This window comes from Macaca fascicularis, chromosome 10, assembly GCF_037993035.2.
Source record: "Macaca fascicularis isolate 582-1 chromosome 10, T2T-MFA8v1.1".
Classification (NCBI taxonomy): Eukaryota; Metazoa; Chordata; class Mammalia; order Primates; family Cercopithecidae; genus Macaca; species Macaca fascicularis.
The window spans coordinates 27,714,502-27,740,476 of record NC_088384.1 but is presented as its reverse complement, the minus strand read 5'-3'; the positions used below and the strand labels follow the sequence as shown (position 1 = coordinate 27,740,476).

The following is a 25,975-nucleotide window of genomic DNA, read 5'->3' as shown; positions in this document are numbered from 1 at the left end:
AGAGCTCTGTGGGATCCCTTTTGTGGGGGTACTAGCCCCATTCAAAAGGGCTCCACCTTCATGACCTAAGTCACCTCCCAAAAGCCCCACCCTGTCATTCCATCACCTTGGGGATTAGGATTTCAACATATGAATTTTGGGGGGACACATTCAGCCCATAATAAGTACAATGTTTCCATTGCAAGTCAGGAAATCTGTAACTCAATTATAAAATAACTGTAGGATTATTCAAAGAGGCCTTGCTGGCTAATTCCACTAAGCTTCACTTTCCAAGGAATGCACCCAAACAGTGTCGAGGAACACAGGTCACCAAGAAAATATTTGGGAAGAACTTGTCCAAAGGGCTGTCTATGGAGCTCCCTGGTACAAATGTTTCATTCCTTTTTTCTTTCTTTCTTTTTTCTTTTAGAGACAGGGTCTGGTTATGTTGCCCAGGCTGCAGTAGAGCAGTACAATTATAGCTCACTGCAGCCTCAAACTCCTGGGTTCAACTGAGCCTTCTGCCTCAGCTTCCCAAGTAGCTGACACTGTAGTCATGCACCACCACACCTGGCTTTTTTTTTTTTTTTTTTTTTTTTTTTTTGTAGAGACAAGGTCTTGCTAAGTTGCTCAGCCTGGTCTTAAACTCCTGGCTTCAAGTGATCCTCCCATCTTGGCCTCCAAAAATGCCGGGATTTATAGGGCCAAGCCATCACATTCAGCCCATTCTTCCTTCTTAATTGTGCTGTGTACTTTTCATTTGTCCTTCTATATACTCCCTGACCAACCCTCGCACCCTGCTCTAAGCCTTGGAGAAGAGGGGATTTTCATTTTCAAATGAAAGCTAGGAAGAGCCTGGATTTCAAATGGCCTGGGACATTGATTCACTGACTTACTTTGGCCAGTGAATCTTTACTGGCTTCCTTGCCCTTGACTTCTAGTTGGGTGCAGCCAAAGCGAGGCACCAGCAGGAGCAAGAAGGAAGGGAGGGCACTAAGAATGAGCTGTCTATTCATCTATACTAACACACACAGCTCCTGCCACACAGCTCAATGCAGTAACCACATCACTGCATGTCTCTTCTAACTAGAGGTGTGTATTAGTCAGTTTTTATGCCATACAAAACCATCTCAAAATCTGAATGGCTGCAAGAACAAACATTCGTAATTTTCTGCAAGGATGTGAGCTTAGGCTTTCTTGAGCTCAGCTAAACTTTGTCCAGGCTGCCAGCTGATTTCATGAGTCCACTCTTTCTAAGGAGGATGTTCTTGTCATGGCAAATGACAGAAGCACAATGGGGCAATCATGACATGCTAGCCCATATCCAGCATCTGCTCTTATCATATCCTACATCATCTTCTGTTGAGCTAAGCAAATCCCATGGCCAACCCCTAATCCAAAAGGAAGGGGAGGGATACTCCACCTAGTCTTTTGGGAAGCACTCTGAGGTCACATGGTTCAGAAAAACAAGCCTTAGAACAATCATTACATCTATCTCAAGGGGCTAACAGCTCCCCATGGTTGCTATCCCTGGAATACAGCACTATTGCAAGCTGTCTTTTCTACAACCTGCCTATCCCTATAAATAATTCATGTATGTGACTGGGCATGGTGGCTCATGCCTGTAATCCCGGCACTTTTGGAGGCCAAGGTAGGTGGATCATCTGAGGTCAGGACTTCGACACCAGCCTGACCAGCATGGTGAAACCCCATGTCTACTAAAAATACAAAAATTAGTTGGATGTGGTGGTGTGCACCTGTAGTCCCAGCTACTCAGGAGGCTGAGACAGAAGAATTGCTTGAAACTGGCAGGCAGAGGTTGCAGTGAGCTGAGATCACACCACTGCACTCCAGACTGGGTGACAGAGCAAGACTCCATCTCAAAAAATCAATAAATCATGTATGCATTATTTTTATTTAATGTTGTATTATTTTAACATATTGGTGGTGGTGGTGGTGTTAGTATATTTTACTAAGCATGCTTCAATCCTCCAGTTTGAGGTTGGCAGATATTTTTGCTAGTACCGTGAAGAACACGGGGTTCCATCAGGAATTCAACCCACATTGACCGAACACTGCCTCTGTGCCCAGCTTGAGGTGGATTAGAAGCTGCTTAACAAAAATAACAACTGTCTTTGCTGAGCTCATACTGTCCTCTGTGCACTACGCTAGAAGCTTCAGTTAACCACTCTGGGCTGGGTCTTATAAATTATTGCAATATAAGGAAACTGAAACTCAGAGTCCTAAAGCAACTTGCCTAACATCAATCAGCTGGGAGAAAAAAGAGGCAGATCTGAAACAGGGCGCTCCTGATTCTACAGCTCTTTCCTCTTGCCCTTGACAGCCTCCCATTACAGTAAAAATATGTGCCTTGTAAATATAATAAACTCATTTCATTCTCACCCCATCTCTGTGCAGAAGGTTCATTTACTAAGCCCATTTTGCAGATAAGAAAATGGAGTCTCAGGGAATAGAACCTAATTCTCCAGAGTCTCTTTGCTATACATTTGCAAAGCTAAAATGCAAATATAATTCCATGGAAATCCAAAACTCATTCTCTTTCCACCATACCTCACCACTAACCACATTTACTATTTCACCAAGGCTCCATCCACAGCAGGTCCCATGGGAACTCTGGCCAACTCCGACCACAGCCTGCTGAACAGATGTCAGCCTCCTCCACCCTCTGCTTCATCACTCCTCGAATGGCCTGGCCCCTTTCTGGGCTCCCCAAGCTCTATACTCCCATGTCACTTGCTCAGCAACCCATGTTTTACAGCCCTCTTGATGAAGAGCAAATCTGTATTAATTTCAGAATGACTCAAGCTTTAAATTAATGGTCATGATTGGCTTGGCCATCCTGAGAGGATATGCTGTTGACTGGCCCAGGCATATAAATCTAATGACAGCCTCAGGAAACTCATTGACAGAGCAATGTAATTCCTTTGGAATTAAGTGTGAGAACTTCCCCTGAACCATTTCTGTTATGAATTATAGTGATGATGGTGATAGCTATACAATAATAGGTAATATTTATTAGCCACTTCCCATGCATTGTATCATCTTACATCTTTACAGGAGCCCCATCCCATGCTATCTTAGCTCAGACCGCTACAACAAACTACCATAGCCTGGGTGGCTTAAACAGCAGACATTTGGCCGGGCATGTTGGCTCATGCCTGTAATCACAGCACTTTGGGGGGCGAGGTGGGTGGATCACGAGGTTCGAAGTCGAGACCAGCCTGGCCAACATGGTGAAACCCCATCTCTACTAAAAATAGAAGAATTAGCCGGGTGTGGTGGCAGGCACCTGTAATCCCAGCTCCTTGGGAGGCTGAGGCAGGAGAACTGATTGAACCGGGGATGCAGAGGATAGTTTGAGCCGAAATCACACCACTGTATTCCAACCTGGGTGACAGAGTGAGACTCCATCTCAAAAAAAAAAAAAAAAAAAAAAAAAAGAAAATAAACCAAGCATGAAGACCCAGCTACAGAATTCTCCCCCACCTAGAAGGATGGTCTCAAGGTGGATAAGCTACACTTCAGCCAGACATGATGGCCCCCACCTGTGCTCTGGGGGACAATAACTCAAAATAGCCACCGGGAGAAGACACACAGACTCTGTACCCTTCACCACCCCTGCGTGCTCCCCATGCCAAGTTTCCCTTTTTAAACCCCTTCACTCAGCCCTAAAACTTAAAATGGTCTCTGGGAGGCATGAGCGTGGTCGTTTCCTAACTGCTAACATTTAAAGAAAGTTACTTTCCTTTCACCACTTTCACTTCTTGCATTTTGTCTCCTGACTGGTGAGCAGCCAGACTGGTGTTTGGTTATATTAAGATGACCTTTCTTTTAGAAAATAATGGAGACAGTGGGTGTGTGAGGTTTTCTTGTCCCTCATAACCAACATTTTAACATTTACCACTCTATAATTTTATTTCCAAATTTCAGGCCCAAAAGATTTAAGATTGAAGATTTCTCTTCATGAAGAAGCTATATTGCTGACTTAGAAGGAAATTCAAGTTCATACTTGGCCAATAGAACTGTGTTGGTAGGCTACTCTTACTGGAATACATTCGATAACACAGTGTGTATCATTATAAATGCACCAAACAATAAGAATAATAAAAAATTATCATGCCAAAAGCACTAATAACAGAAGAAGAGGAGCTCAATTTTTTTTTTTTTTTGAGACAGAGTCTTGCTCAGTTGCCCAGGCTGGAGTGCAGGGGTGCCATCTCGGCTTACTGCAAGCTCTGCCTTCCAGGTTCACATCGTTCTCTTGCCTCAGCCTCCCAAGTAGCTGGGACTACAGGCGCCCACCACCACGCCTGGCTAATTTTTTGTATTTTTAGTAGAGACAGGGTTTTACCGTGTTAGTCACGATGGTCTTGATCTCCTGATCTCATGATCGGCCCACCTCGGCCTCCCAAAGTGCTGGAATTACCGGCATGAGCCACCGTGCCTGGCCACAAGAGGAGCTAGATTTTTAAATAGAATGAAAGATTAAGCCCTTGGATTATTTGATAATCATATTAATAAAGAGAAGTGGCCGGGTGCAGTGGCTCATGCCTGTAATTCCAGCACTGTGGGAGGCCGAGGTGGGTCGATCACCTGAAGTCAAGATTTGAGACCGGCCTAACCAACACGGAGAAACCCTATCTCTACTAAAAAAAAAAAAAAAAAAAAAAAAATTAGCCAGACGTGGTGCAGCATGCCTGTAATCCCAGCTACTCGGGAGGCTGAGGCAGGAGAATCGCTTGAACCTGGGAGGCACAGGTTACAGTGAGCCGAGATCACACCATTGCACTCCAGCCTGGGCAACAAGAGTGAAGCTCCATCTAAAAAAAAAAAAAAAAAAAAAAAAAAGAAGTAAATCTTCTCAATGTAACTATTAGGTACTATGTATATTTCACAATGTAAGTAAATCTTATATTGAAGGAATAAAGTCTGCATAATAAGAGCTCAGTAAATAACAACTTCTATGAGCAACAGGACAATACTATGTCCCTGGCATTTGGACTTAGACAAAAACCTTTGTTGAATCACAGCCTGTCCAGGTATGCACTGTGTGACCCTGAGCAGATCATGTCATCTCTCTGACACCGTTTCCTAGTATGTTGGGTGGTGAAAACTCACATTACAGAGGCCTGTGGGGGTACAGGAGTCAATCTGTGCAAAGCGCTTAGCATGTGCTGAGTGCTCAGCAAGTTACAGCCACTGGAGTTAAAATCACTACCATAATGGTGAAGAGCCCTGGCAAACGCTGCAGTCTCCATTCTCCCCACTGAGAAATCCGAAGGGCTGACCAGCTCCCCTGTCTTTCCCAAACTAGGATCCCAGGAATTAGAGATGGTGGTGCTTAGGTAAGTACACAGCAGCATCTAGTGGACTAGAAGGAGAATTGATGAAGTGTCACAATAACACTGGGAAGAGGAAGTTTTAAGGCTAGGGAAAAGGTTGGCAGAGAAGTCAGGAAGGAGGCCTGCACGTGCTGGGTGTCCCCAGTGGGGGGATCAGAGGAGGTCCCTTAACAGTTACCAGGACCTCAAGCCCTCATGTGCTAGCTGAGGGTATCCTTTTCCCTCTCCCAGGCCTCCCTGGTTGCTGGGTCTCTGGATCCTATGGGCTCAGGGGCCCTTCTTTTTCAAGTTCTGCTTCACGTGTCTGTGTCCAGCTGAGGGCACTGACCCCATTGCCCCAGTCCCCAGGGCTGATGCCAGGACAGTAGAAAGCTCTGTGCTGGGGCATAGCCAAGGTGTCCCCCATGGCTCTGGTCCACACATTGGCAGCTGGGCCTTGTGTCCCTCTGACACCAGATCCTAGGGTTTCTGGCTCTGCCACCTCTGCTGTGATGCTCCATTCCAACCATGTGGCTCAGCAGGGAGGGGCACTACACACTGTCCCTTCTCCCTTCTCCCTACTCCTTCTGCATTCCTACACGCCCTGCACAGGAGCCCTCTACCCTCCTCCTTCTGTTAGGAGAATTCAGAAGATACCAACTTTCTCCTCTTTTCCTTTCTGTAGTGGAGGTCCCGGCAGGATCCCCTCATGAGCTGTGAGGGTTAAATGGGAGAAGGTTGGCCGGGCGCGGTGGCTCAAGCCTGTAATCCCAGCACTTTGGGAGGCCGAGACAGGCGGATCACGAGGTCAGGAGATCGAGACCATCCTGGCTAACACGGTGAAACCCCGTCTCTACTAAAAAATACAAACTAGCTGGGCGAGGTGGCAGGCACCTGTAGTCCCAGCTACACGGGAGGCTGAGGCGGGAGAATGGCGTAAACCTGGGAGGCGGAGCTTGCAGTGAGCTGAGATCCAGCCACTGCACTCCAGCCCGGGCGACAGAGCAAGACTCTGTCTCAAAAAAAAAAAAAAAAAAAAAAAAAAAAAAGGGAGAAGGTGTACTGAGCTTGAAGCACAGGCAGGTCCCACAACAAATGCTCACAAAATGGAAGCCTCTGCCACCATCTGCCTCATTCCCATCAACCCAAGTAGCAAAGAGCCACCCCTGGCCTCCCAGTACCTGGCCTGTGTGGGGACATGTTGGGGCCTTCTGACCACGGAGACAACAGAGGAGAAAAAAATCATGTCCCCTCAGTTATGGGCCAAAGGGGAGCCCCCGGCCCAGATGCCCAGACACACCTCTCCTGACCAGTCCAGGAGGAGGGTGTGAAGCAGGGGCCAGGTTCACCCTGGGCTCCCATAAAAGATAGAGAGGCTGTAAGGCCCCCGGCAGCAGTGAGCAGAGAGAAGCTCTGGGAGGGAGGGAAGGGCTGCTGGGTCCTGGGGGCTCCCAGGCTTGACCTGTACAGGGCCATCTGCTGCTCAAGTCCGAGGCAATGTGGGACTGAAACAGCCCAGGCCTAGGTGAGACCCGGAGTGTGCCTACTTGTGCACTATGGGAGGGAAAAACTGTAGTCCTGGGGTGCCCTAGGAATACTTGACCCTGCCCTGCCCAGACCTCAGGCAGCAGAAAAAAGCCCTCATGAAGAAGATAAGGGACAGAGGATACCCGGAGTTCTGTGTGATCAGTAAAGGTGGCCTGATGACAGCCATGACTTCAAACACAATTTGAAGCTGGATCCAAGGCTGGAGAGCAGGGGGAGGATGGGCATGCCGGGTGATGGGCATGGCAAAGGCACAGGAGTGATGGTGGCACACAACTGTGGCTGACGCACATGGGCCCCAGTTGAGGAACCCTGAATGCAGGTGTCTGCATCAACAGTCAACTCAGAGACCCCATTTTCCATGCCAACTGGCCTGCCCACCACCCAGAAAGGCCCTGTACACTGTGCCATGTGGCTGGCCCCGCACTGGGCCAGGCCTCCATGAGGATAAGGAAACATGGGAGGCAGGAGGTCGGGGCCTTGCCCTGGGGAGGGAGAAGAATGGAACACAGGCAGTGGTCATTGACCAGAAGAGATGGAATGAGCAGAGGATGCTACCAGGTAGTGAGTATAAGGAATCATATAGTTCAAGGTATTCATCTGACATATACCAGAAACTCACACAAAATAAGAAAATACACAAAACCACATAATCCAACAAAACTTTGGGCAAAGAACCGAGAGACATTTCTGAAAAGAAGGCAGGAAATGAACAGGTAAAAAAAAAAAAGTTTGTCCACATCACTAATTATCACAAAAATGTAAATCAAAGTCACACTAAGATAGTGTTCCCATCCACATAAAATGAATGTTGCCAAAAGCAAAAACAGAATTCTTAACAGGCAATCACCAGCATGTACCTGCAGACAGGGAACCTCTTAGACACTACGGTTGGGAATGGAAATTGGTGTACACACTACGAGCAATAGTCGGCAGTTCCTCCTCCAGCTAAAAATATAACCACTATATCATCCAGCAATCTCAGCACTGGGAAATACAAAGTACATGGATGTATTATGCTCCCTGATTACAAATGACATAGAAGAGCTACAGAGATCCAAACAATATGGTTTTGGCATTAACATAAAAATACAGAACAGACACAATGAGGGAACCAAATACCAAACCCAAATTCATATATGATGGACGCATTTGAAAAAAATATACCCAGGGGATGGGAGACTCTGGGCTGCCTTCGGTCGGGCTGCAGAAGTGTCCTGGGGGGACCTGAAGCTGCCTCTCACCTGCGCTCTGGATGGTTTCTACTCCATGAGGATTTCCAGAGTTTCCCCTCAGCCACCGTCAGAGTAGGGCTTCTATGGGGCTGCGACCATCTGTCCCAGCCTTTCCTGTCTCCATGACACACCGTGTGATCTACGTATACTGCAATATGTAGCTGCGCGTACTGAAAGCGTACAGTTAAGATGACCTACAACCGATGCTACTCGAAGTCTTCCAGAGATTTTTCAGATATCTTCAGACCAAAACAAACTAGTGACATTCCATGGTGTTGCAAACTGGCACCAGCAACTGCACAGAAACAGCTCCCTATGCACCATCAGACACTCTCCAGACCCGCCCCTCGCTCACAAATGTAACAAACGAGCATGAACCCAGGCAGTCTTCACTCCTAAGGGCTACATAACAACCTCTTATCGGTCAGGAAGCCTTTGATCTGGGCCAGGATGCTGACGCACAGGGGTTAATTGTGCCTCTAATGCTGAGTGTTGCTTCCCCTCACTGGGTTAACCCCTACCCTTGCACCAACAAGGGCCCCCAAGGAAACTGCTGTCTGACATCCAGGAGCCCACGTGGAATGTTTCAGCAACTTGGATGGCCTTGGCTGTCTCTAGCACCAGCCTTTCCCTCTGTGGGGCTCACTCCCTGACTCTTGCTTGTGCAGACCAATCTAAAGCGGCTGACATCTCCTGCTCCCTCAGCCTCCCGGGTCATCCTGATGGCATCATGCTGGCCATGGGCAGGTGCCTCCAATCAAGAACGAGGTACCCACAGGCTGAGTTCCCTGTTGTGTGGAACAATGCCTGGGGTCTCCAGACAGCCCACCCGAGGTAAAGAATCCAGCTCTGACACTTACAGCTGAAAGACTGTGTGGCAGAAAAGGAGAGACTCTCTGGGCCTGTCTCCTCTTCTGGCTCACTGGATTGTTAGGAAAATTACTGAGACACTGGGCTTAAAGCTCTCGGCCTAGGGCCCAGAATGCCACAAGAAATCAAATCAGGGTGACCAAGGACTGAAGACTTCTCCTTGGCTGGGAATGGGGGATCAGGGTTGCAGACACAGGGGCACAAAACGATGCTTGTGTCATAAGAGAAGAAACTGGGGATCTGGTCCACCACAGGCTCCTCAACCTCAGTGTGAGGCCTTGCTGGGCCCTGAGCTCACCTCCCCATTGGGAGTCCATTATGACTGCAGTCCAGAGGGGTCAATGTCCTCGCTGATGCTGGAAAGAAGTCCCGGGAGATGCGGAGGGCATCCTGTACTGGCAGGCAGTCTGGGTGGTCCACAGGTGTGTGCTTCAGCAGGTCCTGGGAAGGGATGAGGTGGTGATTTGGGAAGCCGTGTTTCTGGTGCTCAATGAGAAGTCCCTGGGGAGTGCTCAGTCCTCACCGAAAGAATTCAAAGGGCAGGTACTCACGGACTCACATTCATGCCTGCAAAATCTGAACTGAAAATTAGAATCGGAGCAGCAAGGTTGACTCTAAAAGGACCTGGGCTTGCTTTTCTCCCTGCTGCAGTCATTACTCTTTTCTCCTGGCAGAGGCAGCCAGGTGGACACTCATCTCACCAAGCATTTGGAGAGACACCCCTCTACCCACCCTGCAGCTGCTCCAAGGATCCTGGAGACCAAAAGACGGGGGTTGGGGAAGCAGGATGTTCCTGCCTCCACCAAGAGAGCAATTGGCCAAATGTCAAGCTCAGAAGCTAAGCTCTATTGAGGCTCTGTCCCTGCTGGCATGATCACCACGGACCAGGCAGGCATACTCAGGGCCCAGGATCCCTCTGACTTTTCAAATGGGCTGTTCTCAGTGACTCTGGCACCCACCCACCTGAGGCTCAGTCTTCCGAGAAACTCTTAAGCCCTCTCTGGTCCTTCCAGGGTCTTAACACTCATGTGTAAGACCAGCATACTCTGAGTGACTTACTTGTTCAGTGGGCTGGTACAGCAGAGCTGTTGGGGACAGCACAGAGAAAAAGGACAATGACATACAAAGAACCACTCAACACCTCAGAGACCAGCTTTGTCTCCCACCCGCCTTGCTTCCCACGTGAACACCTGCTTGCGGGAAGCCAAAGTGGGTCCACAGCAGCACCCACCTGTGTTCTCACTCCCAGGGCAGACCAAGCAGCAAGAACAGGTGACACACAGCCCTGGTGACCCTGTCCCCTCCCTATCCATGCCTACTCTCCCATCAGAACCGGCTTCTTCGACAGCTGCCCCAGTCCTGTCCAGGCCTTACCTGGCTCAGAGCAGATGATCCCCTGCACCTCCCACCCTGAATCACACGGCTACACCCAGCACATGCTACAGAGGCCCAGCACACTCTGGGTCACATCCAGAGACTCCACAATAGGAGAGGAGACATGCTGTTTCCCAGGAAGGGCAGGTCCCCAGGCCTGGTCATTCTCCGACTCCTCCAGTCAAAGGCCGGGCACAGCCAGCTGAGATCGCCATGCTTCACTCTGACCCACACGACTGGCCTTGCCTCCTCTATGGGAAGAGACCCCTCCACACAGCCTCAAACCCAGACATAACAGGACAAGACAGGCTGGGCGCTAGGGAGGCCAGCCAGATCTCCACACAAAGGCTCCGCTCTTAAGGAGGAGGCAGTCTTAGGGGCAAAAGTTTCCTGAAGCAACTCAGGTCAGGCCTCATATACAAGAGCCCCAAAGAGGCTGCAAAAATACCAGCTCAGCCAGGCAAGAACCCAGGGCCACACCCTTCTGAGACCCAAACACCAAGTGAGGATCGCTGGGATTCAGCAGGAACACGTGGATGTGACAGCTGATGGACCAATACTTCCCAACACCCTTCCAGCAAGCAGCTATAAGTCGCCTCTCCCAACGAGTCACTCCACTTCAGTCCTGCACCTGGATGCCTCTGTGCATGGGGTCATGATCTTTGGCCTCCTGCCACAGGAGCAGTGAGAGGCAGGATGGTGGCCTGGAAAGAAGGATCTTAGACTGTATGTCCCATAGGACCAGGTTGTGAGAGATCCCACAGCCAAAACTCATGCCCCAGGCAACCCCCAAACCCAACAGGTCCCCAAAGCCCTCGATATAAATAGCCTATGCACTGCTAAGCAGACACTTCAGGGAACAATCTGCTGGCTGTGAAGAAGATGCAGCCTCAACAGGGTTTCATAAGCCATCTGCAAGCAAAGCCTTCTTTGCTTAGATGCCCCTTAAAAGCACTAGGGAAGCTCTTAAAAGATACAGGACTAGGCACAGTAGCTCATGTTTGTAAACTCAGCATTGTGGGAGGCAGACGCAGGAGAACAGCTTGAGGTTAGGACTTTAAGACCAACTGGGGTGGAATAGTGAGACCTCATCTCGCAAAACACAAAAATTAGCATGGCATGGTGGTGCAGGCCCATAGTCCCAGTCACTTGGGAGGCTGAGAAGAGAGGATTCCTTGATCTTGGGAGGTCAAGGCTGCAGTGCCCATGATTGTGCCACTGTGCTACAACCCAGGCAACAGCGCAAGATCCTGTCACAATCAATCAAACAAACGAAAAATCAAAGATGCCTGTCTCCTGCCCCATCAAATAAATCCAAATCTCTGCAGGGTGACACAGGGTATTAACATTTTTAAATTTTGCCTTTGCTGAAGTAAACATGTAGTAATGGCTGAAAACCACTGTATTATGTAAATCCACTTCCTATAACTTATTTGTAGCCCTTTCATACCTAGGAATTTCTACAGACCCTCTCTGTCGGCTTTGGAAGCCAGAATGGGCAGGGCCAGGTGTGAGGTGTCCTAGGACACTGAGGCTAGAGCACAACTCCCAGCTCGGGAGGACCCATGTCTGAGACTAAGGCACCCACCGGGGGCTCAGCCTATCTTAAGAGGGAAAATTACACCTCAGCACCCCAGAGACCCAAAAGAAAGCTCGAGTTCAGCAAATACCTGACAGTGGGCCCTAGAGTGGCAGCCACAGGGAAAACTGCCATTGCACTGTCAGCTCCCTCTAGCCCCCTTTCAGGTCCCAGCAGGAGGAGGTCTCCGATTGAGTTAAGATGTCTCAAAAAATGGTGGGTTGAACCTCAGAGGAGTTATTAATAGGTCTATAGTCACCTGAAGACTCCACCTGACTAGGGCCAAAAATGAGTCCAAGGAGGGCAGCCAGGAAGAAAGCAGGGTAGAGAGGAAACATAGGGAGAGGGGGCCCTGGGACCACGTTGGATATGGAAGGAACTAGGGGAACGAGGGCAGCCCTGATGATTGTGCTCCCCACGGCCCCTGCATGCCTGTGTCCCCTGAGAAGTCAGGGTGAGGAGCTCACTCTTGCCCTTCACCTGTTCCTGGGCTCTGGCAGGCTGGCCTGCTTCCTGCCCCAGCCTCACCCACTCTCCGCACTCCTCACCACTGATGTGGGCAAGCTGATCTCTCCGGTTTGCTGGGCTCTCACTCTCTGCCCAATGGCACCAAGTTAACTTCTTTGCATGCTTTATTTTCTGTGTGATTAAAAAGGGAAGCAATTCTCACTAATACCATTTCTCAGAGAAGAAAACAGGCACAGGGATGCTCTATGACTTCCTCACGGTCACCAAGCTACAAGTGGGAGCTGGGCTTTGCATGGAGGTCTGCCCATGATCCTAAAGTTGAGCCGTCCTCCAAGGAAAGGACAGCACCTGTAAAAGCTCAGTGAATGGGGCGGGAGTATCCTCACTAGAGCCCAACCAGGCTGGTACCCTGATATCCAACCTCCAGCCTCCAGAACTGGGAGAAATACAATTCTGTTTTTGATGAGCTCCCCAGGCTATGGCTCTTTGCTGTAACATCCTGAAGAGGTCCTGAAGTGCTATTCCACCATCTGTGTCCTATTCCATCATTCAGAAGGGAGTCACTAAGCCCTCAGTGCTGTCTTTGTGGATGCTGCCCACCCAAGGCTGAGATGACGCACAGGGTCTGGGTCTAAATAAAATAGGAAGGCATTGGAAGGTGCAACGTCAGAGGAGGAGGATGTCTGAATATCATTTAACCTCAACGTCTACTGGTGCAGCATGAAAGACGAGGCCCAGAACAAAAGTGGCTTTTCCTGAGATCACACTGTGGACCCCAGGCCCACTGGAGTTTTATTCCATGCTACCTCTCACTCTTTCTTGCATTTCTTCCATCTTGAAGGATGTGCAATATCTACAGGGAACACCATACCATGAGTTTTTTAAGATTTATCTCAAACACACCTCAGGAGTTCCCTAGGAAGGAGATGGTAGCGTAACCCCCATTGTGCATGCTGGGGAGGCCACAAAACACCATAGGATTTCTCTAGGGTCTCACAACTGCTAAGATAAAGGCTGTTTGACCCAGCACTGGCTCCTCAAACCTGGGACCCTGGTTATATCCAGGTCTTCCCAAGGTGCTGAAGGGGCACACTTTGGCATAATGGAGAACAGGTAAGGAGTTGACGGGGGGAGGGTGAGCGGCCAGAAGCCCAGAGGGGCCTTTGAGTAGGTCTGATGGAAAGGAGGAGCTTACAGGATGGAACCTACAAGATGTGACCTCACTTCCTTGCTAACAGACCCCCAGTAGAACTCAGAATTCTGGTAACTAGGCACCCATATTATACACACAGCCCCATTTCCAGTTCATTTGGTGGGCGACACTCCGGAGAACAACATGTTCTCCTGCTGTGTCCCAACGTGCTGCCGACCTCCTCGTCGCAGAAGAGGCCAAAATGAGAGTCTTTCTCAAGAATATAGACATTGGTTCAACCCTCATTCTCGACGCCTCTGGCCCTTTGCCAGAAGGCACCCACAGGTAACACAGGGCCCAGGGCAGGCCTGTCCAGGCCAGGCCTCAGCTGTGCCCATCAGGGGAGCACCGAGTCCCTCCCCATATGTTTGGGGGAAACAGGAGATGAGGGGCCCTCCCTGGACAGGAGCAGGTAGGTTGTCAGGTGTCTGGAGTCTGATAGGTATGTCAGGCTCACAGTCCAGACCATGCCTAGCAGGATGGGAAGGTGAGTGTCGAGGACACACTTTGTCTGCTCAGATCTGAATCCCAAGACCTCGAGTTTCATCTGCCGGAGACCTCAACCTTCTCTGGCTGGAGGTCTATGCAGATGCTCCTATGTGCCAAAACTTGTTGGGGTGGGGGGGGCCAGGAAGGAGTTGTATTGTGGGTGTCCCACTGTGGGGTCAGCCAGGCAGGCCACCAACACCTCTTGGCCCGGCTCTCGGGCACTCTCTTTGCAGAGCTCCACACAGCAGATCAAACAGGAGCTGTTGGATGGATTCCATTTCTCCATCTTCCTCAAAGACGGGCAGGTGCCCCATGCCAACAACCACGGCCAGTGCTGGTCTGGGGTGAGACAGGGCACAGAAGGGTCTCCACAGACAGGGACTCCAGAAAACCAGGGTGGGCCCAGGACTCAGACATGAATATGGGGACTCCCTAAGCTCTGTCCTAGGAATTTCCCACTTGAATGACCCACTGTCCTCTCCCAAAGGAATCTGGCTGCCATTAGTCCCCAGTGGCAACTTGGTTACAGGCAAAATCCCTTTCATCTATCAGAGGAAGATCAGAGAAAATCCTTCTGTTTTCACTTGATGCTATGCCAGGAGTATCTCAACACGTTGCCAAAACAATTGAGTATAATGGTAACACTGTAGCAACATACTCATACTGTTATCATTGTAGCTCCCCACCCTAAGTGGATCTCCCGCAACGGGCAGTTCCACTGTCCTGTCAGACCTCCTCCAGGACTTAAAATCCAACATTTTTACACAAGCAAGTGGGGGGTGGGGGGGGTGGGGCGGGGCACCGATTACAACAAAAGAAGGTGAAGCTACTCTATGCATGTGTGTTTAAAGTGTCATCAAACAGAACTCATCCCTGTAGCCCCACCAGGCAGGAGCTGCACCCTCGCATCTCACTGTAATATTCCTTAAGGGAGGCCATGTTCCACAGCAGGTCAGCCTCTCAGTGCTGGTGGAGCCTGTCGTGATAAAATTTCCTTTCTAGGCAGCCTTTCTGCAGGGAGCATAATCCTATGTGTGTCCTAATAGGCTGGAGCAGTTTGCCAGGGCTGCCATAACATGCACGCTGACTGAAGGGCTAAACCACAAATATCTGGTTCCTCACAATTCTGGAGACTGGAAGTCCAATGTCAAGCTGTCAGCCTGGGGTGGTTTGTCTGGGCCTCTCTCCTTGCCGTGGAGATGGCTGACTTCTATCTCGGTCAGCACAGGGTCTTCTCTTCAACTTCTCTGTGCGCTCACCACCTCTCCTTGTAAGAACCCCAGGCATATTAAATTAGGGGCCACCCTAATGAACTCACTTCACCTGAATTACCTCTTGGAGAACTCTGTGTCCAGACACAGTCACATTCTGAGTCTCTGGGGCTGAGAATAGAAACGTTTACATTTGGGGGAGGGGATATAATTTAACCCATAAAATATACAAATCCCCTGTGGAAGACAGACACCCGGGAAAGGGAAATCTGGGTGAAAGGATGTGCAGATAGCAACTTTCAACAGCTCTAGCCAGTTGACCTTCCAAAAGGCCTCCAGCAGCCTCAGCCTCTGAAGGTAGCTGCTTCTCTGAACACAGCCTCCCCTGAATACTAACATGCTTTTAACTTTTTGCCAATCTACTGTCTGCGTGGCAGAGAAAATCACCTTGCTTCATTTCCAGTTTCAAACATACATTTGCGTAACCTTTCACGGGTTCCATACCTGCCTGCATTTTCTATTCCTCAAGTTGCCTGGCAGATTCCGGGCCTTGGTATGCATTTCTTCCCACCCTGGAGTCTTCCAGCATTTTCCCCTTGCCCAAGGCTGGGATGGACATAGCTGTTTCTCCAGACTCACGTACATCTTAAAGAACAAAAACAATCATATCCCTATAAGTCAAAGGGTTCTTGTCCTGTGCCCTGTAGCTAAAATGAGGAGGGGACGAGGCCTCCCCTGGCCTTGAGGACTTGCAGGGATGATGCTCCTCATGCAGGCGGTTGATACACAGGGTGCCGTTGCCCCACAGCTGACAAACACCGTGACGATGCCTTGAAGGCGTGAATCATTTTATCACTTTCCATCCTCACATGCAATTTTACTTTGAAAGCCTAGAACCCTTTCACCATGGGCACCCAGGTTCTCCACATACACAAGTCCCTGAAGGGTTGGTGCTTCTTGGTGTGAGTTCCAGATCCCAATCCTCTGGTGGCTCATGGTGTTACCACTGACTCCCATGTCCCTCCTTGTCCCCCTAGTATGGAAATGAGATCTGCAGGATGCCAACTTTCCAGCCCGGCACAAGGGAGAAGCTGTTGGACTCCCTGGTTCCAGCCTTGCTAACTAAACCCATCTCTTCCTATGCCACCTGCCTGGGCCCCTCCTGGGACTTTATCACCGTGCCACACTTTTTGGAACTACTGGTTAGAAGGTGAGTGTCCGTCCCCTCCAAGGCAGAGAGGTGCCTCTGTCCCCTACTGGCTGGGTCTTGAAGATTCAGCTCTTGGAGCCTCGGATGGCTCCTCTGGAACAGGGAGTAGTGAGAAGATGAACCTCACAGGGTTCTTGTGGGGACTGAACGATCTACGACTTGGCAAACAAAGGGGTCCCTAGAACCTAAAACTCTGGAAAATCTGCTGTGGGTGCTGTGATTCATGTTTATTATTTTTGTCTTCCCCCTCACTGAAGCACCTCTCAGCATTCTGTCTCAATGGCCCATATCCTTTGCAGTTTGGAAAAACACACAGAAAGCAAGTCTGCAATGGCATTGGTAAAGGATGTCTGAGATTTCTTCTGGCTGGTCTTTCTTCTTGACACAGACAGAAGAGGGGTCCCTTGGTGCTGAAAAGGGAGCCACAGGCCCACAGACATCTGGAGAGGCTCACTGGGGTTCTCCAACGGTTGAAGTTCACTCATTCAACACATACATACAGAACACCTCATTTGTGCATCGTTCTTGTGGCTTGGCATAACTTCATAAACAAAATAATCCCTGGGTCTCAACTCTACCCACAGTCAGGCGCTCATAGGAGACAGAATAAACAGGTCATATCTACAGAATGTTAGAGGGGAAACCCTCATGGCCTCCTCTACATATGGTGGCATCCTCCCAGATACTGACGAGAATGACGGAGCCCAGCAACAAGTATAAACTGGGTGGATTTAGGGTTCCAAAGGGTCTTTTCACCCACAAAACATGGGGGAAAAGATGTGTAACCTGGCAGGGGAGAGACTAAAGGAGCACTGGGGCTCATACTTGTAATTCACACAAGGCAGCTGACGTCTAGGGATTTCCCCTGCAAGAGGCAAACAGTGAGTTCTGTAAATACAGACTTAGTTCCCCTACAAAGGAGAGGGGAGGTTGGGGTCACAGCTGGCCACAAAGAGACCCATTCCCCAGCACCATGGCTATGCAGCTCTCCCTGTCCTCCTCCACCCAACATCTGCATCTACCCTCCTAACCCCAGGACCAGGGGACCCAGAGCTGGAGCTCTGATGAGCAACCTGCTCATAAATCAGCCTGGAGCTGCAGTCTTAAGTGTCCAGGTGCACAGTGCTGTGATCCAGGGCCTTTGGGAAGAGAATGTCAGTGGAATGCCGGGGCGTGCAATGGTCTGTACAGTCCTGCTGCATGGCCAGGTCTGCCCCTTAAAGGACAGCACTGATGACCTGGGGTAGGGTGGGGCTGTCCTCTACACAGGCAGCAAGAGGCCAGGGACCCAGAACCACGCAAGTGGGCCCTGGAGGGTTGTGTGGGAGAAGGCCAGGTCTCTGACTCAGCTGTCCACTCCATCACCAGCACCACGACCTCCATTTTGTTCACCTGGCCCCTTGAAAACACTTCAGTTTGCTATCAGCCCCCACAACGGTCATCTTTCCGGATAAAGCTGGCCTTCAGGAACTTCGCCTGGCCTGGACTGGGCATGGAGGACCATCAGGAACTTGTCCTAGGCCAGTTGGTGCTTCCGGAGCCTAACGAGGCCAAGTCAGATGGTGAGGTGGCTTGCAGTCTGGAAGACTTTCCAAGGGTGGTGTTTAGGGGCTACAATTCCCTTAAAATTCCATCCGGTCATTTCTGTACTTGGAAAACCCAGTAAAAAGTGACTGCTATGGTGACCTTTTCTCCTCTTCCAGATCCTGTGCCATCTCCTGGGCAACACGCGTTAACCATGCTGACCCTGGAGCCAGCACCGCCACTGCTGGAGGACCTGGGGGCTGCTCTGGAGCCAGCGTCAGGTGCAGCCCTGGGTGCACCAGGATATCTACATTCAGCACCAGCACCAGCACCAGCACCAGCACCAGGGCAAGGGCCCCTTTCAGGAACACTGCTGGAGCCGCAGTCAGCCCCAGAGGCCCCCTGTCCCTGTCCCGGGAGTGTAAAGAACCAACCCCCTGACGAGCTGTCTGATGTAACGACCTTCCCTCCCAGGCTGCTGGCAGAGCAGCTGACCCTGATGGATGCGGTGAGCAGCTGGGCTTTGCAGGCTGTGCCTCTGGCATCAGCTGTCTCAGACGAGCCTCTCTCTGAGGAGCGGCCAATACCCCGGGTCCAATTGCACCTCTACTTCTTACCAATCATGGGATCCGGATGAGTTTCCTCATCCACAAGTCTTCCCTGTCTGCATGTGGACAGCAGAGATGGGACATCGCCCATGCCAGCTACACAGAGGGACTGTACAGACTGAAAGACAGGGGATGGACAGAAAGCAGGGCAGGGCAGGTGATCACTGAGGGGCAGGCAGGGCCATGGGTCACTTACCCAGCTGCTCAGGAGCCTCACGACCCTCAGCGCTTATTAGGTGCCTGATGCATACTAGATTCTATGACAGACACCCAAACAGAGCCCATAGTTGCATCTGCCACAAGGAAAGTGCACCGGTGTGGAGAAGTAGAGGGCTGATTGGGATGGGAGGAAGACAAGGTCTCAGGACGGGCAGGCCTGAGCCACCTTCTACTCCTTGGAGGGTGGATGGCCTAGGAGAAAATGTCACTCTCTCTTCCCACTCTCATGGAGTTTTGGGCCATGATGCATTCAGGGGCTTCGGTGGGCAAAATATCAAACCCAGGGACTCCCACACATCTGGAGCCCATTTTAAAGCTTTCTGAGCTCCAGCTCATTTCCTGCCAGAGACCATGGATGACTGTGAGCTCAGTCCCTGCCTGGGACTGTGGGTGACTCTGAGCTGGGGTGTGCCCTGTCCATGACACTCTCCTCCTCCCCTAAAGGAGCTGTTCAAGAAGGTAGAGCTCTACGAATGTCTGGGCTCTATCTGGGGCCGACGAGCTAAGGAGGGGAATGAGCACGTGGCACCCACAGTTCGTGCCACCATCGCACATTTCAACAGGCTCGCCAACTGCATCACCACCTCCTGCCTCGGGGACCACAGCATGAGGGCCCAGGACAGGGCCAGGGTGGTGGAGCACTGGATCAAGGTGGCCAGGGTAAGCCATGGTTGGGCCTGAGGATTCCCTCTCTAAAAATGGGGAACTGCCTCTTCTCCTCCATCGGCTTTCAGGATTGGCATCTGTATCTCTGGCCTAAGCCCTTCACACTCCCTAGGCCCTTCTTGCCAGAGCTTCACTGACGTTGACTCCCATGGCCCAGTGGTGGCTGCTCACTTCCGACCTGGGCTCTTCCTTGGGTTGAACTAAAATCCTAGATGAGTGATATGCACTCGACTCCAGGTGTGCCCTCCTGAGGCTCCCTAGGCCTCTGCTTTGTCCAGGAGGGGAGATCTCAGCAGAGGGGGCTGAGGCTGAAGTGGGCCGGGCTCCAACTCTGGACCTCACAGCTCGCTCTTCCCTCTCCAGGAGTGCCTAAGCCTCAACAACTTCTCCGCGGTGCACGCCATTGTCTCTGCTCTGCGCAGCAACCCAATACATCGGCTACACGAGACATGGGCAGCAGTGTCCAGGTGAGGGGGGCTCTCTCCATGGGAATGCCAGGGTTGACCTAGGGATTCGTAGGTCTCCCCATGTGCCCTCAATGACTCTGAAGGGTTCTTGGAGACCAGGGACACTGGAGGCAGGGATGGGCCCATGGGTGTGGTCACTAAGCTGTCTTGGACTCCTAGGCAAGGATTTCCAACTCAGGACTAAGGTTTTTTAACCATCAGGAACAGACTGGAGCCAACTGGAGGCTTTCAGGTGTTTGCACCCAGCAGTGGAACTGTGTCCAGCTGGAAGCTAACTGTGAACACGCAGGGGCTCATGGGAAGTGGAGACGGGCCAGTGGAGGAGCATGACAGGTCCCACCCTGGTCCTCTGGAGTCCTTTTCATCAGAGGACCCCATTGGAAACTCTCACCCAGGAAGTTGGGATTCTCTGGGCTTTCAAATAAAAGGGATTAGATTGGAACTCACAAATCTCCCAGCTTATTCCCAAATTTACTCTTTTTCTTTCCTCTGTCCACAGCAAAAGCACAAAATATCTAAAAGAACTCTACAAAAAAGACACTACATTGAAGAGGGACCTGCTGATCAAGGTACAGTGGAGTCTGGGAGATGCAGCACAAGTGTTTAAGGGTCAGAGAAAAGAGCGAGTTTGGAAGGGCATTGGACCTGGTGTGAAGTGGTTATTTTCCTTTGTTTTGACTTACCTACTAAAAGTGGACCTGAAAATTTCCCTCCATGCCTACCTTGGGCCAACAGGGAGAGAGGTATGAGGGTCCATGGGCACGTGGGGGCACAGGGGCAGGAGGCCCTGGAAATGGGATGTGGCAATGGCTGCTGGGCTGCTGAGCGGGGGTGATGAGCTGCAGCATTAGCAGAGCTCTGGCTCCCACGCTGGTCCATGCTGCTGGCATGGAGCTTCCTCCAGGCTGAGGGATGGTTATGGTAGGTGGGACTTTCTTCCCTCCTCAAACTGGCCAGCAATTCCTCAGGAAGCCAGGCCTCTGCTGCTGCTTCTGTCTGCAGTGCACCTCCATGGGCAGGGGACCTCTGCCCACACTGTGGGAGAGGGGGAACGAAAACAGAGGAAAATCATGTGCCCGGGAGTCCAGTGGACCGCCCAGCTATGGGCACCAATGGGCATGCTCGGGACAGACATACATGTTTGCGGTGACTGCCCGCTCTGCCCTTTGCAGACACCCGAAAACTGTCATGTCACAGGATTCTCACCAGTTAGCAGTGACACATGCTCATGACAAGTATCTCAGGGATTCAGGCATTCCTAGGGGATCCTCCCTGACCAGATCTCAGAATCTGCCATGCAAATGAGAAGGCAACATGTTACCCCACCCAGGATTCTGCAAAACTCTGCCATGTCAGTCAGAGATGGAGCCACAGGAGGCCACATCTTGAGTAGAGGAAGAGAGAGTTCTGTGCACGGAACTCCCCTGAGGAATCAATGGCAACGCAAAATCTTTGGCATGGCTCAAACCAAGTTTGTGTGTCACAGACTCCAGTGGGGCTCGGATAGGCAGGTGCCACTTAACCAGGTCTCCTAAAATGCCCTGTCCCTTTCCCATCACGAATGTGCCTCGTTGGAGACCTAGACACTCAGAGACTCCAGTGAACACGACCCTGATGGGTGGTGGTGCTAGGATATGGGGTGAAGGCAGCCGAGACACAGCCTCCAGGACAGGCAGGAGGCGCCCTGTCTTTTGGGGTCCTGGGGAGTCACTCTCCACTCTGGGTCTCTGTTTGCTCTTCTGGAAAATGAAGGGATGCTGAGCCTGTAATGCAGCCCTCACATGATGAAAATGAGGTTAAAGAAAAGAAAGCAATTTGAAGGCGCGCATGTCTGGTTCTTCCTCAGAGAGATGAGGATGAAAACAATGGCAACAGCTACAGGAAACAGTACTCAGGAGGCCCTGTGAGGTAGCTGTGGTTTTCATCGCTCTTTACAGAAGAGGAAACAGTCTCAGGGAGGCCCGGCTGCATGACTGGGTGACACACACACGAGTGTGGAGCTGGGCCAGTGGAATGAGCACTGTGCCAGATGACACACACCAGTCCCTGGGGATCCAAGTGCGGGGTGGCTGGGGTGTAACTGGGGGAAGGGAGGAGAGCCTCACTGTCTCCATCACTGACACCTCGCAGGCAGGGAGCTTTAAGGTGGCCACCCAGGAGAGGAACCCACAAAGAGCGCAGATGAGGCTGCGGAAGCAGAAGAAGGTGAGCGAGCCTTTTTCATGGAGGGGCCGCAGGCGATCAGAGGACAGGGCTCCCTTCCCTGCCAGCTGGAGGCCTCCCTATCAAGACAGTGGGGGCTTCCTCCCAGCCCTGTCCTCCTGTGGACACTGGGCTGGGAAAACCTCCATTTGAGAGACCAGAGCAAGGGACTGGGAAAGCTGGACTCAGAGTGGATGTGGGGAAGGGTAAGGCTAGAACCACATGCCCCTGTGAATTGTTAAAATCCCACCATAGAGTGGGATTTTAACAATTCTAATAACTGGGAATGCTTGCTAGACTTGGAGGTCAGCTGGGATAGAGGAGGCAGAGAATTGGGAAAGGCAGCTGAGGGTCTTTGGCTGCTCCGACTGGGAGACCTGGGGAGCGGGGTTCTGGGAAACAGGGGCTGATGAGATTTCATAGGACAGGACCTTGGACAGGCACCTGACGGCCAATACTCATCACAACTACCCCTCCCACTTCCCACCCTTCTTGGCACAGGGAGCGGTCCCCTTCCTGGGGGATTTTCTGACTGAGTTACACAGGTTGGATTTGGCCATCCCGGACGATCTGGATGTGAGTGAGCCTGGGGCAGGTTGGTTGGGAACCAGGATCCTGAGGCTTGGGAGGAGAGGGTCCTGGACCGAGCCCTTAGATCTCAGCCCTTGGCAAACCTCCTCTCCTGAGAGCCTCACAGATGCTCCTGTGGGTGGGGGTATCAAGCCCATCTCATCATTTCTGCGTGATGGAGGCTCCATGGCAGTCACTAGTCCCTATTCCTGAGTGGTGAAGCTGCAGAGCTGCCTGACTGCAATGCTGCTGAGGTGTGGGCTGAACTGCACTCAACCTTTCTCTAGGGTAGTCCCGTAATAGGAGAGTGAAACTGAGCCTCTCCAAAGGCAGGTAGTTGCAGGGTCACTGAATGCTTTCTTTCTATGAGAGGCCTCAGTTTCCCTGTCTGTCATCAGGGAGGGTTGGGGCAGAAGGTCCCTGAGCCTCAGCTCCCATGCCCCCTGCTCTAGAACCTGGAGCCTGAGGCAGGTCCAAGTCCTGTCATGTGCACATCCCCTGACTCTGGTGGCCCTGGCAGTAGTGCAGCATGGGAAGGGATGGGGTGGGGCTGGTTGAGGACCAGGGACCTTTCTGATGGACTCTGTCTGCCTTCTAGGGCAACAGCAACAAGAGGAGGAAGGTGAGCAGCTGGGGCACTCACGTTGCATGAAGGTGGGGATGTGGACGTCACAGTCCACCCTGGGCAGGACACTCCCTGGCTCCATCCTCTACATCTTAGGTTTACTGGGAGAGTTTGACACACACAGCAGGAGGAGACCTATCCCAGTGGAGAAAGTGGGAAATGGAATGGAATCAAAGACCAGTTCCTGCAGGAGGGGCTTTTTACATCCAACTCTGAGAACAGACTGGGGGCTGCATGGGGCCCCTTCAGAAAACTGCCCCAGGGATCTGCCCCTTCTCCCTGCCTACCAAAAGTGCTCTCAGCATCTTCCACCCAGGCCCTGTCAGCAACCTCTCCTCTGTCTCTAGGAGGTCCGAGTTCTGCAGGAAATGCAGCTGCTCCAAGTGGCTGCCATGAATTACAGGCTTCGGCCTCTTGAGAAATTTGTCACCTATTTCTCAAAAATGGAGCAGCTCAGTGACAAGGAGAGGTGAGGGTCTAGGGGATGGGCAGAGGGTGGGAGAAGGCTCCCCATTTTTTTTCCCCCCCAATATGGTCTGGCTCTGTCGCCCAGGCTGCACTGCAGTGAGACCATCTCTGCTCATTGCACCATCTGCCTCCCGGGCTCAAGCCCTTCCTCAGCCTCTCAAGCAGCTGGGACTACTGCTGTACACCATGTCCCAGGACGTGGTACAGCCTGTACAGACACCATGTCCTGTTGTTCTGCTGTTGTTCTGGTACAGATGGGGTTTCACGATGTTGTCCAGGCTGGTCTCAAACTCCTGGCCTCAAGCAATCCACCCACCTCAGGCACCCAAAGTACTGACATTATAGGTGTCAGCCACCTCACCTGGCCTAGAGGAGGCTCTCCTATGGCCATCTGCAGAAAGCCTATGGCCAAGACTCCCAGGATTTCAGCTGGGCAGGCACTGACAGGGGACCTGATGTGTGGCTCACGGTGGCCTCACAGCTGCCTCTCTCTCCTGCAGCTACAAGCTGTCCTGCCAGCTGGAGCCCAAATCCCAGTAGGCCGGCAACATCCTGCAGTGGCTGGGACCCCACCGGGGTGCTGGCCAGAACACCGGCTCTGCACCATCCTTCACCCAGACCGGGGAACATCAGGGAACCACATCTAGGAGGCTGGCAGCTCAGCTGCATCTGGCCCCTGCTACTCAACACCAGCTGCTCCTGCTGGCCAGGATCAGGCCATGGGACTTTTGCGAGTCAGGCGGGAGACCATTTTATGTTTATTTTCTTTAGTGTATAAGTAAGAGTTTTTTGTTTAACTTTAATTAAAATAAAATTTTAAAACACTATTCAAAATGTTCTATAGTTGTTGGACTGAGAAAAGTAACTGCAGTGCAGTAACCGTATACCAGTCTTTAGAATTCATAGTCCAGTATGTCGAATTGAGGCTATGGCTGAACAAGTCATAGAACAGTGTTCACGTTACGCATGGTAATCACTGAACCTTTTCCTTCTTTGTTCAAATTAATGATTGTTAACTCTATTTAAGGAAAACAAACAAAACAAAACAAAAAAGCCCTTAAAAATCATAGCATGTTACCCAATCTACCACACTTGTTCTACTGATCAGCTACTCTCAAACTTAAATTCTAGTGAAATTCAAGTTCCACTGGGGTACTCTACTTTCTTAAGGTTTAAATATTTAATGAATCACTGAAATATTTACTGAAGGGCTGGAGATAGGAGGTATTTAAGCAAGTGGTAGGGCTGGCCTTCTCCAGAAGTCCTGGGCAGAAGGGAACTGGCCATCAGTCTCCAGGAGGGAAACTTTTTCCACTATCGATCATCCCAGACTTTCAGACACCTCTCCCCTAAGTGAACATCAAGAAAGGAGAGGATTGTTTGAACCCAGTGTCTAAAGGATTTCCCACAGCTTAATTTGAACACAAACCCCATTGTGCTACATCAGACAAAAACAAGCCAAAGAAATCAACATTTCAGGGTCTGCAATATCATACCTCTAAATCAACACCAAATAAACACCTAAACCCAATCCTGGAGCCACAAAGCTCCTACAAGAAAAGTAGGAGTCTGTATCTCAGCAAAACTTGTATCTCTGCATGCAGTTTGCAAAAAAGAAAGAAAACAAAAGCAAAAATTATCTATGGCAAGAAACCCTTAGACCACGCAACTGATTTGGTGATACTTTTTCTTATTTTTTGTTCTTCTTGGATGGGACACAAAAATCACTGCTAACAAATGTGAATACAAACACATGGGACTATACATCATTTTAGACCTTCCGCATGGGGAAGAGAAAGAATGAACCATTAAAGAAGGCATCCTACCGACTGAAAGAAAGTTCAGCAGAATCCTATCTGTGAAAGGGGTTGTTATCTAACATGCATGAGAAACTAACACTACTCTAACTGGGAAAATGAACAAAACCAAACACCCTAGCTAAAACTGGGCAAAGAACCTGAACAGGCACATCTAAAAAGAAAACACGAAATTGACAGGTCAAAGAGAAGCTGCTCAACTTCACTAATCCTCACACAAATGTCTAAGTGAAAACCACACTCAGATAACCTATCACTTTAATTAGAATGAAACTTACCAAAAACAAACAAACAAACAAACAAACAAACAACCCA

General features: G+C 50.7%; 1 protein-coding gene and 1 long non-coding RNA gene across 2 annotated transcripts in view; one reads left to right on the top strand and one right to left on the bottom strand.

Annotated features, from left to right (window-relative positions):
- LOC102144057 (uncharacterized) overlaps positions 1-25,975 on the bottom strand; it is a 69,164-nt gene that overhangs the window by 19,911 nt on the left and 23,278 nt on the right. Inside the window, exon 5 of the long non-coding RNA XR_010578427.2 lies at positions 9,270-9,412. This is a non-coding gene — a long non-coding RNA (uncharacterized lncRNA). The remainder of the gene's footprint in view (positions 1-9,269; positions 9,413-25,975) is intronic.
- LOC102144672 (ral-GDS-related protein) lies at positions 21,926-24,677 on the top strand. Its single transcript, XM_015444553.3, has 5 exons — positions 21,926-22,183; positions 22,682-22,756; positions 23,349-23,372; positions 23,723-23,844; positions 24,344-24,677. The coding sequence occupies exons 1-5, from the start codon at positions 21,992-21,994 to the stop codon at positions 24,381-24,383; spliced, it is 453 nt and encodes a 150-aa protein (XP_015300039.2). The 5' UTR covers positions 21,926-21,991; the 3' UTR covers positions 24,384-24,677.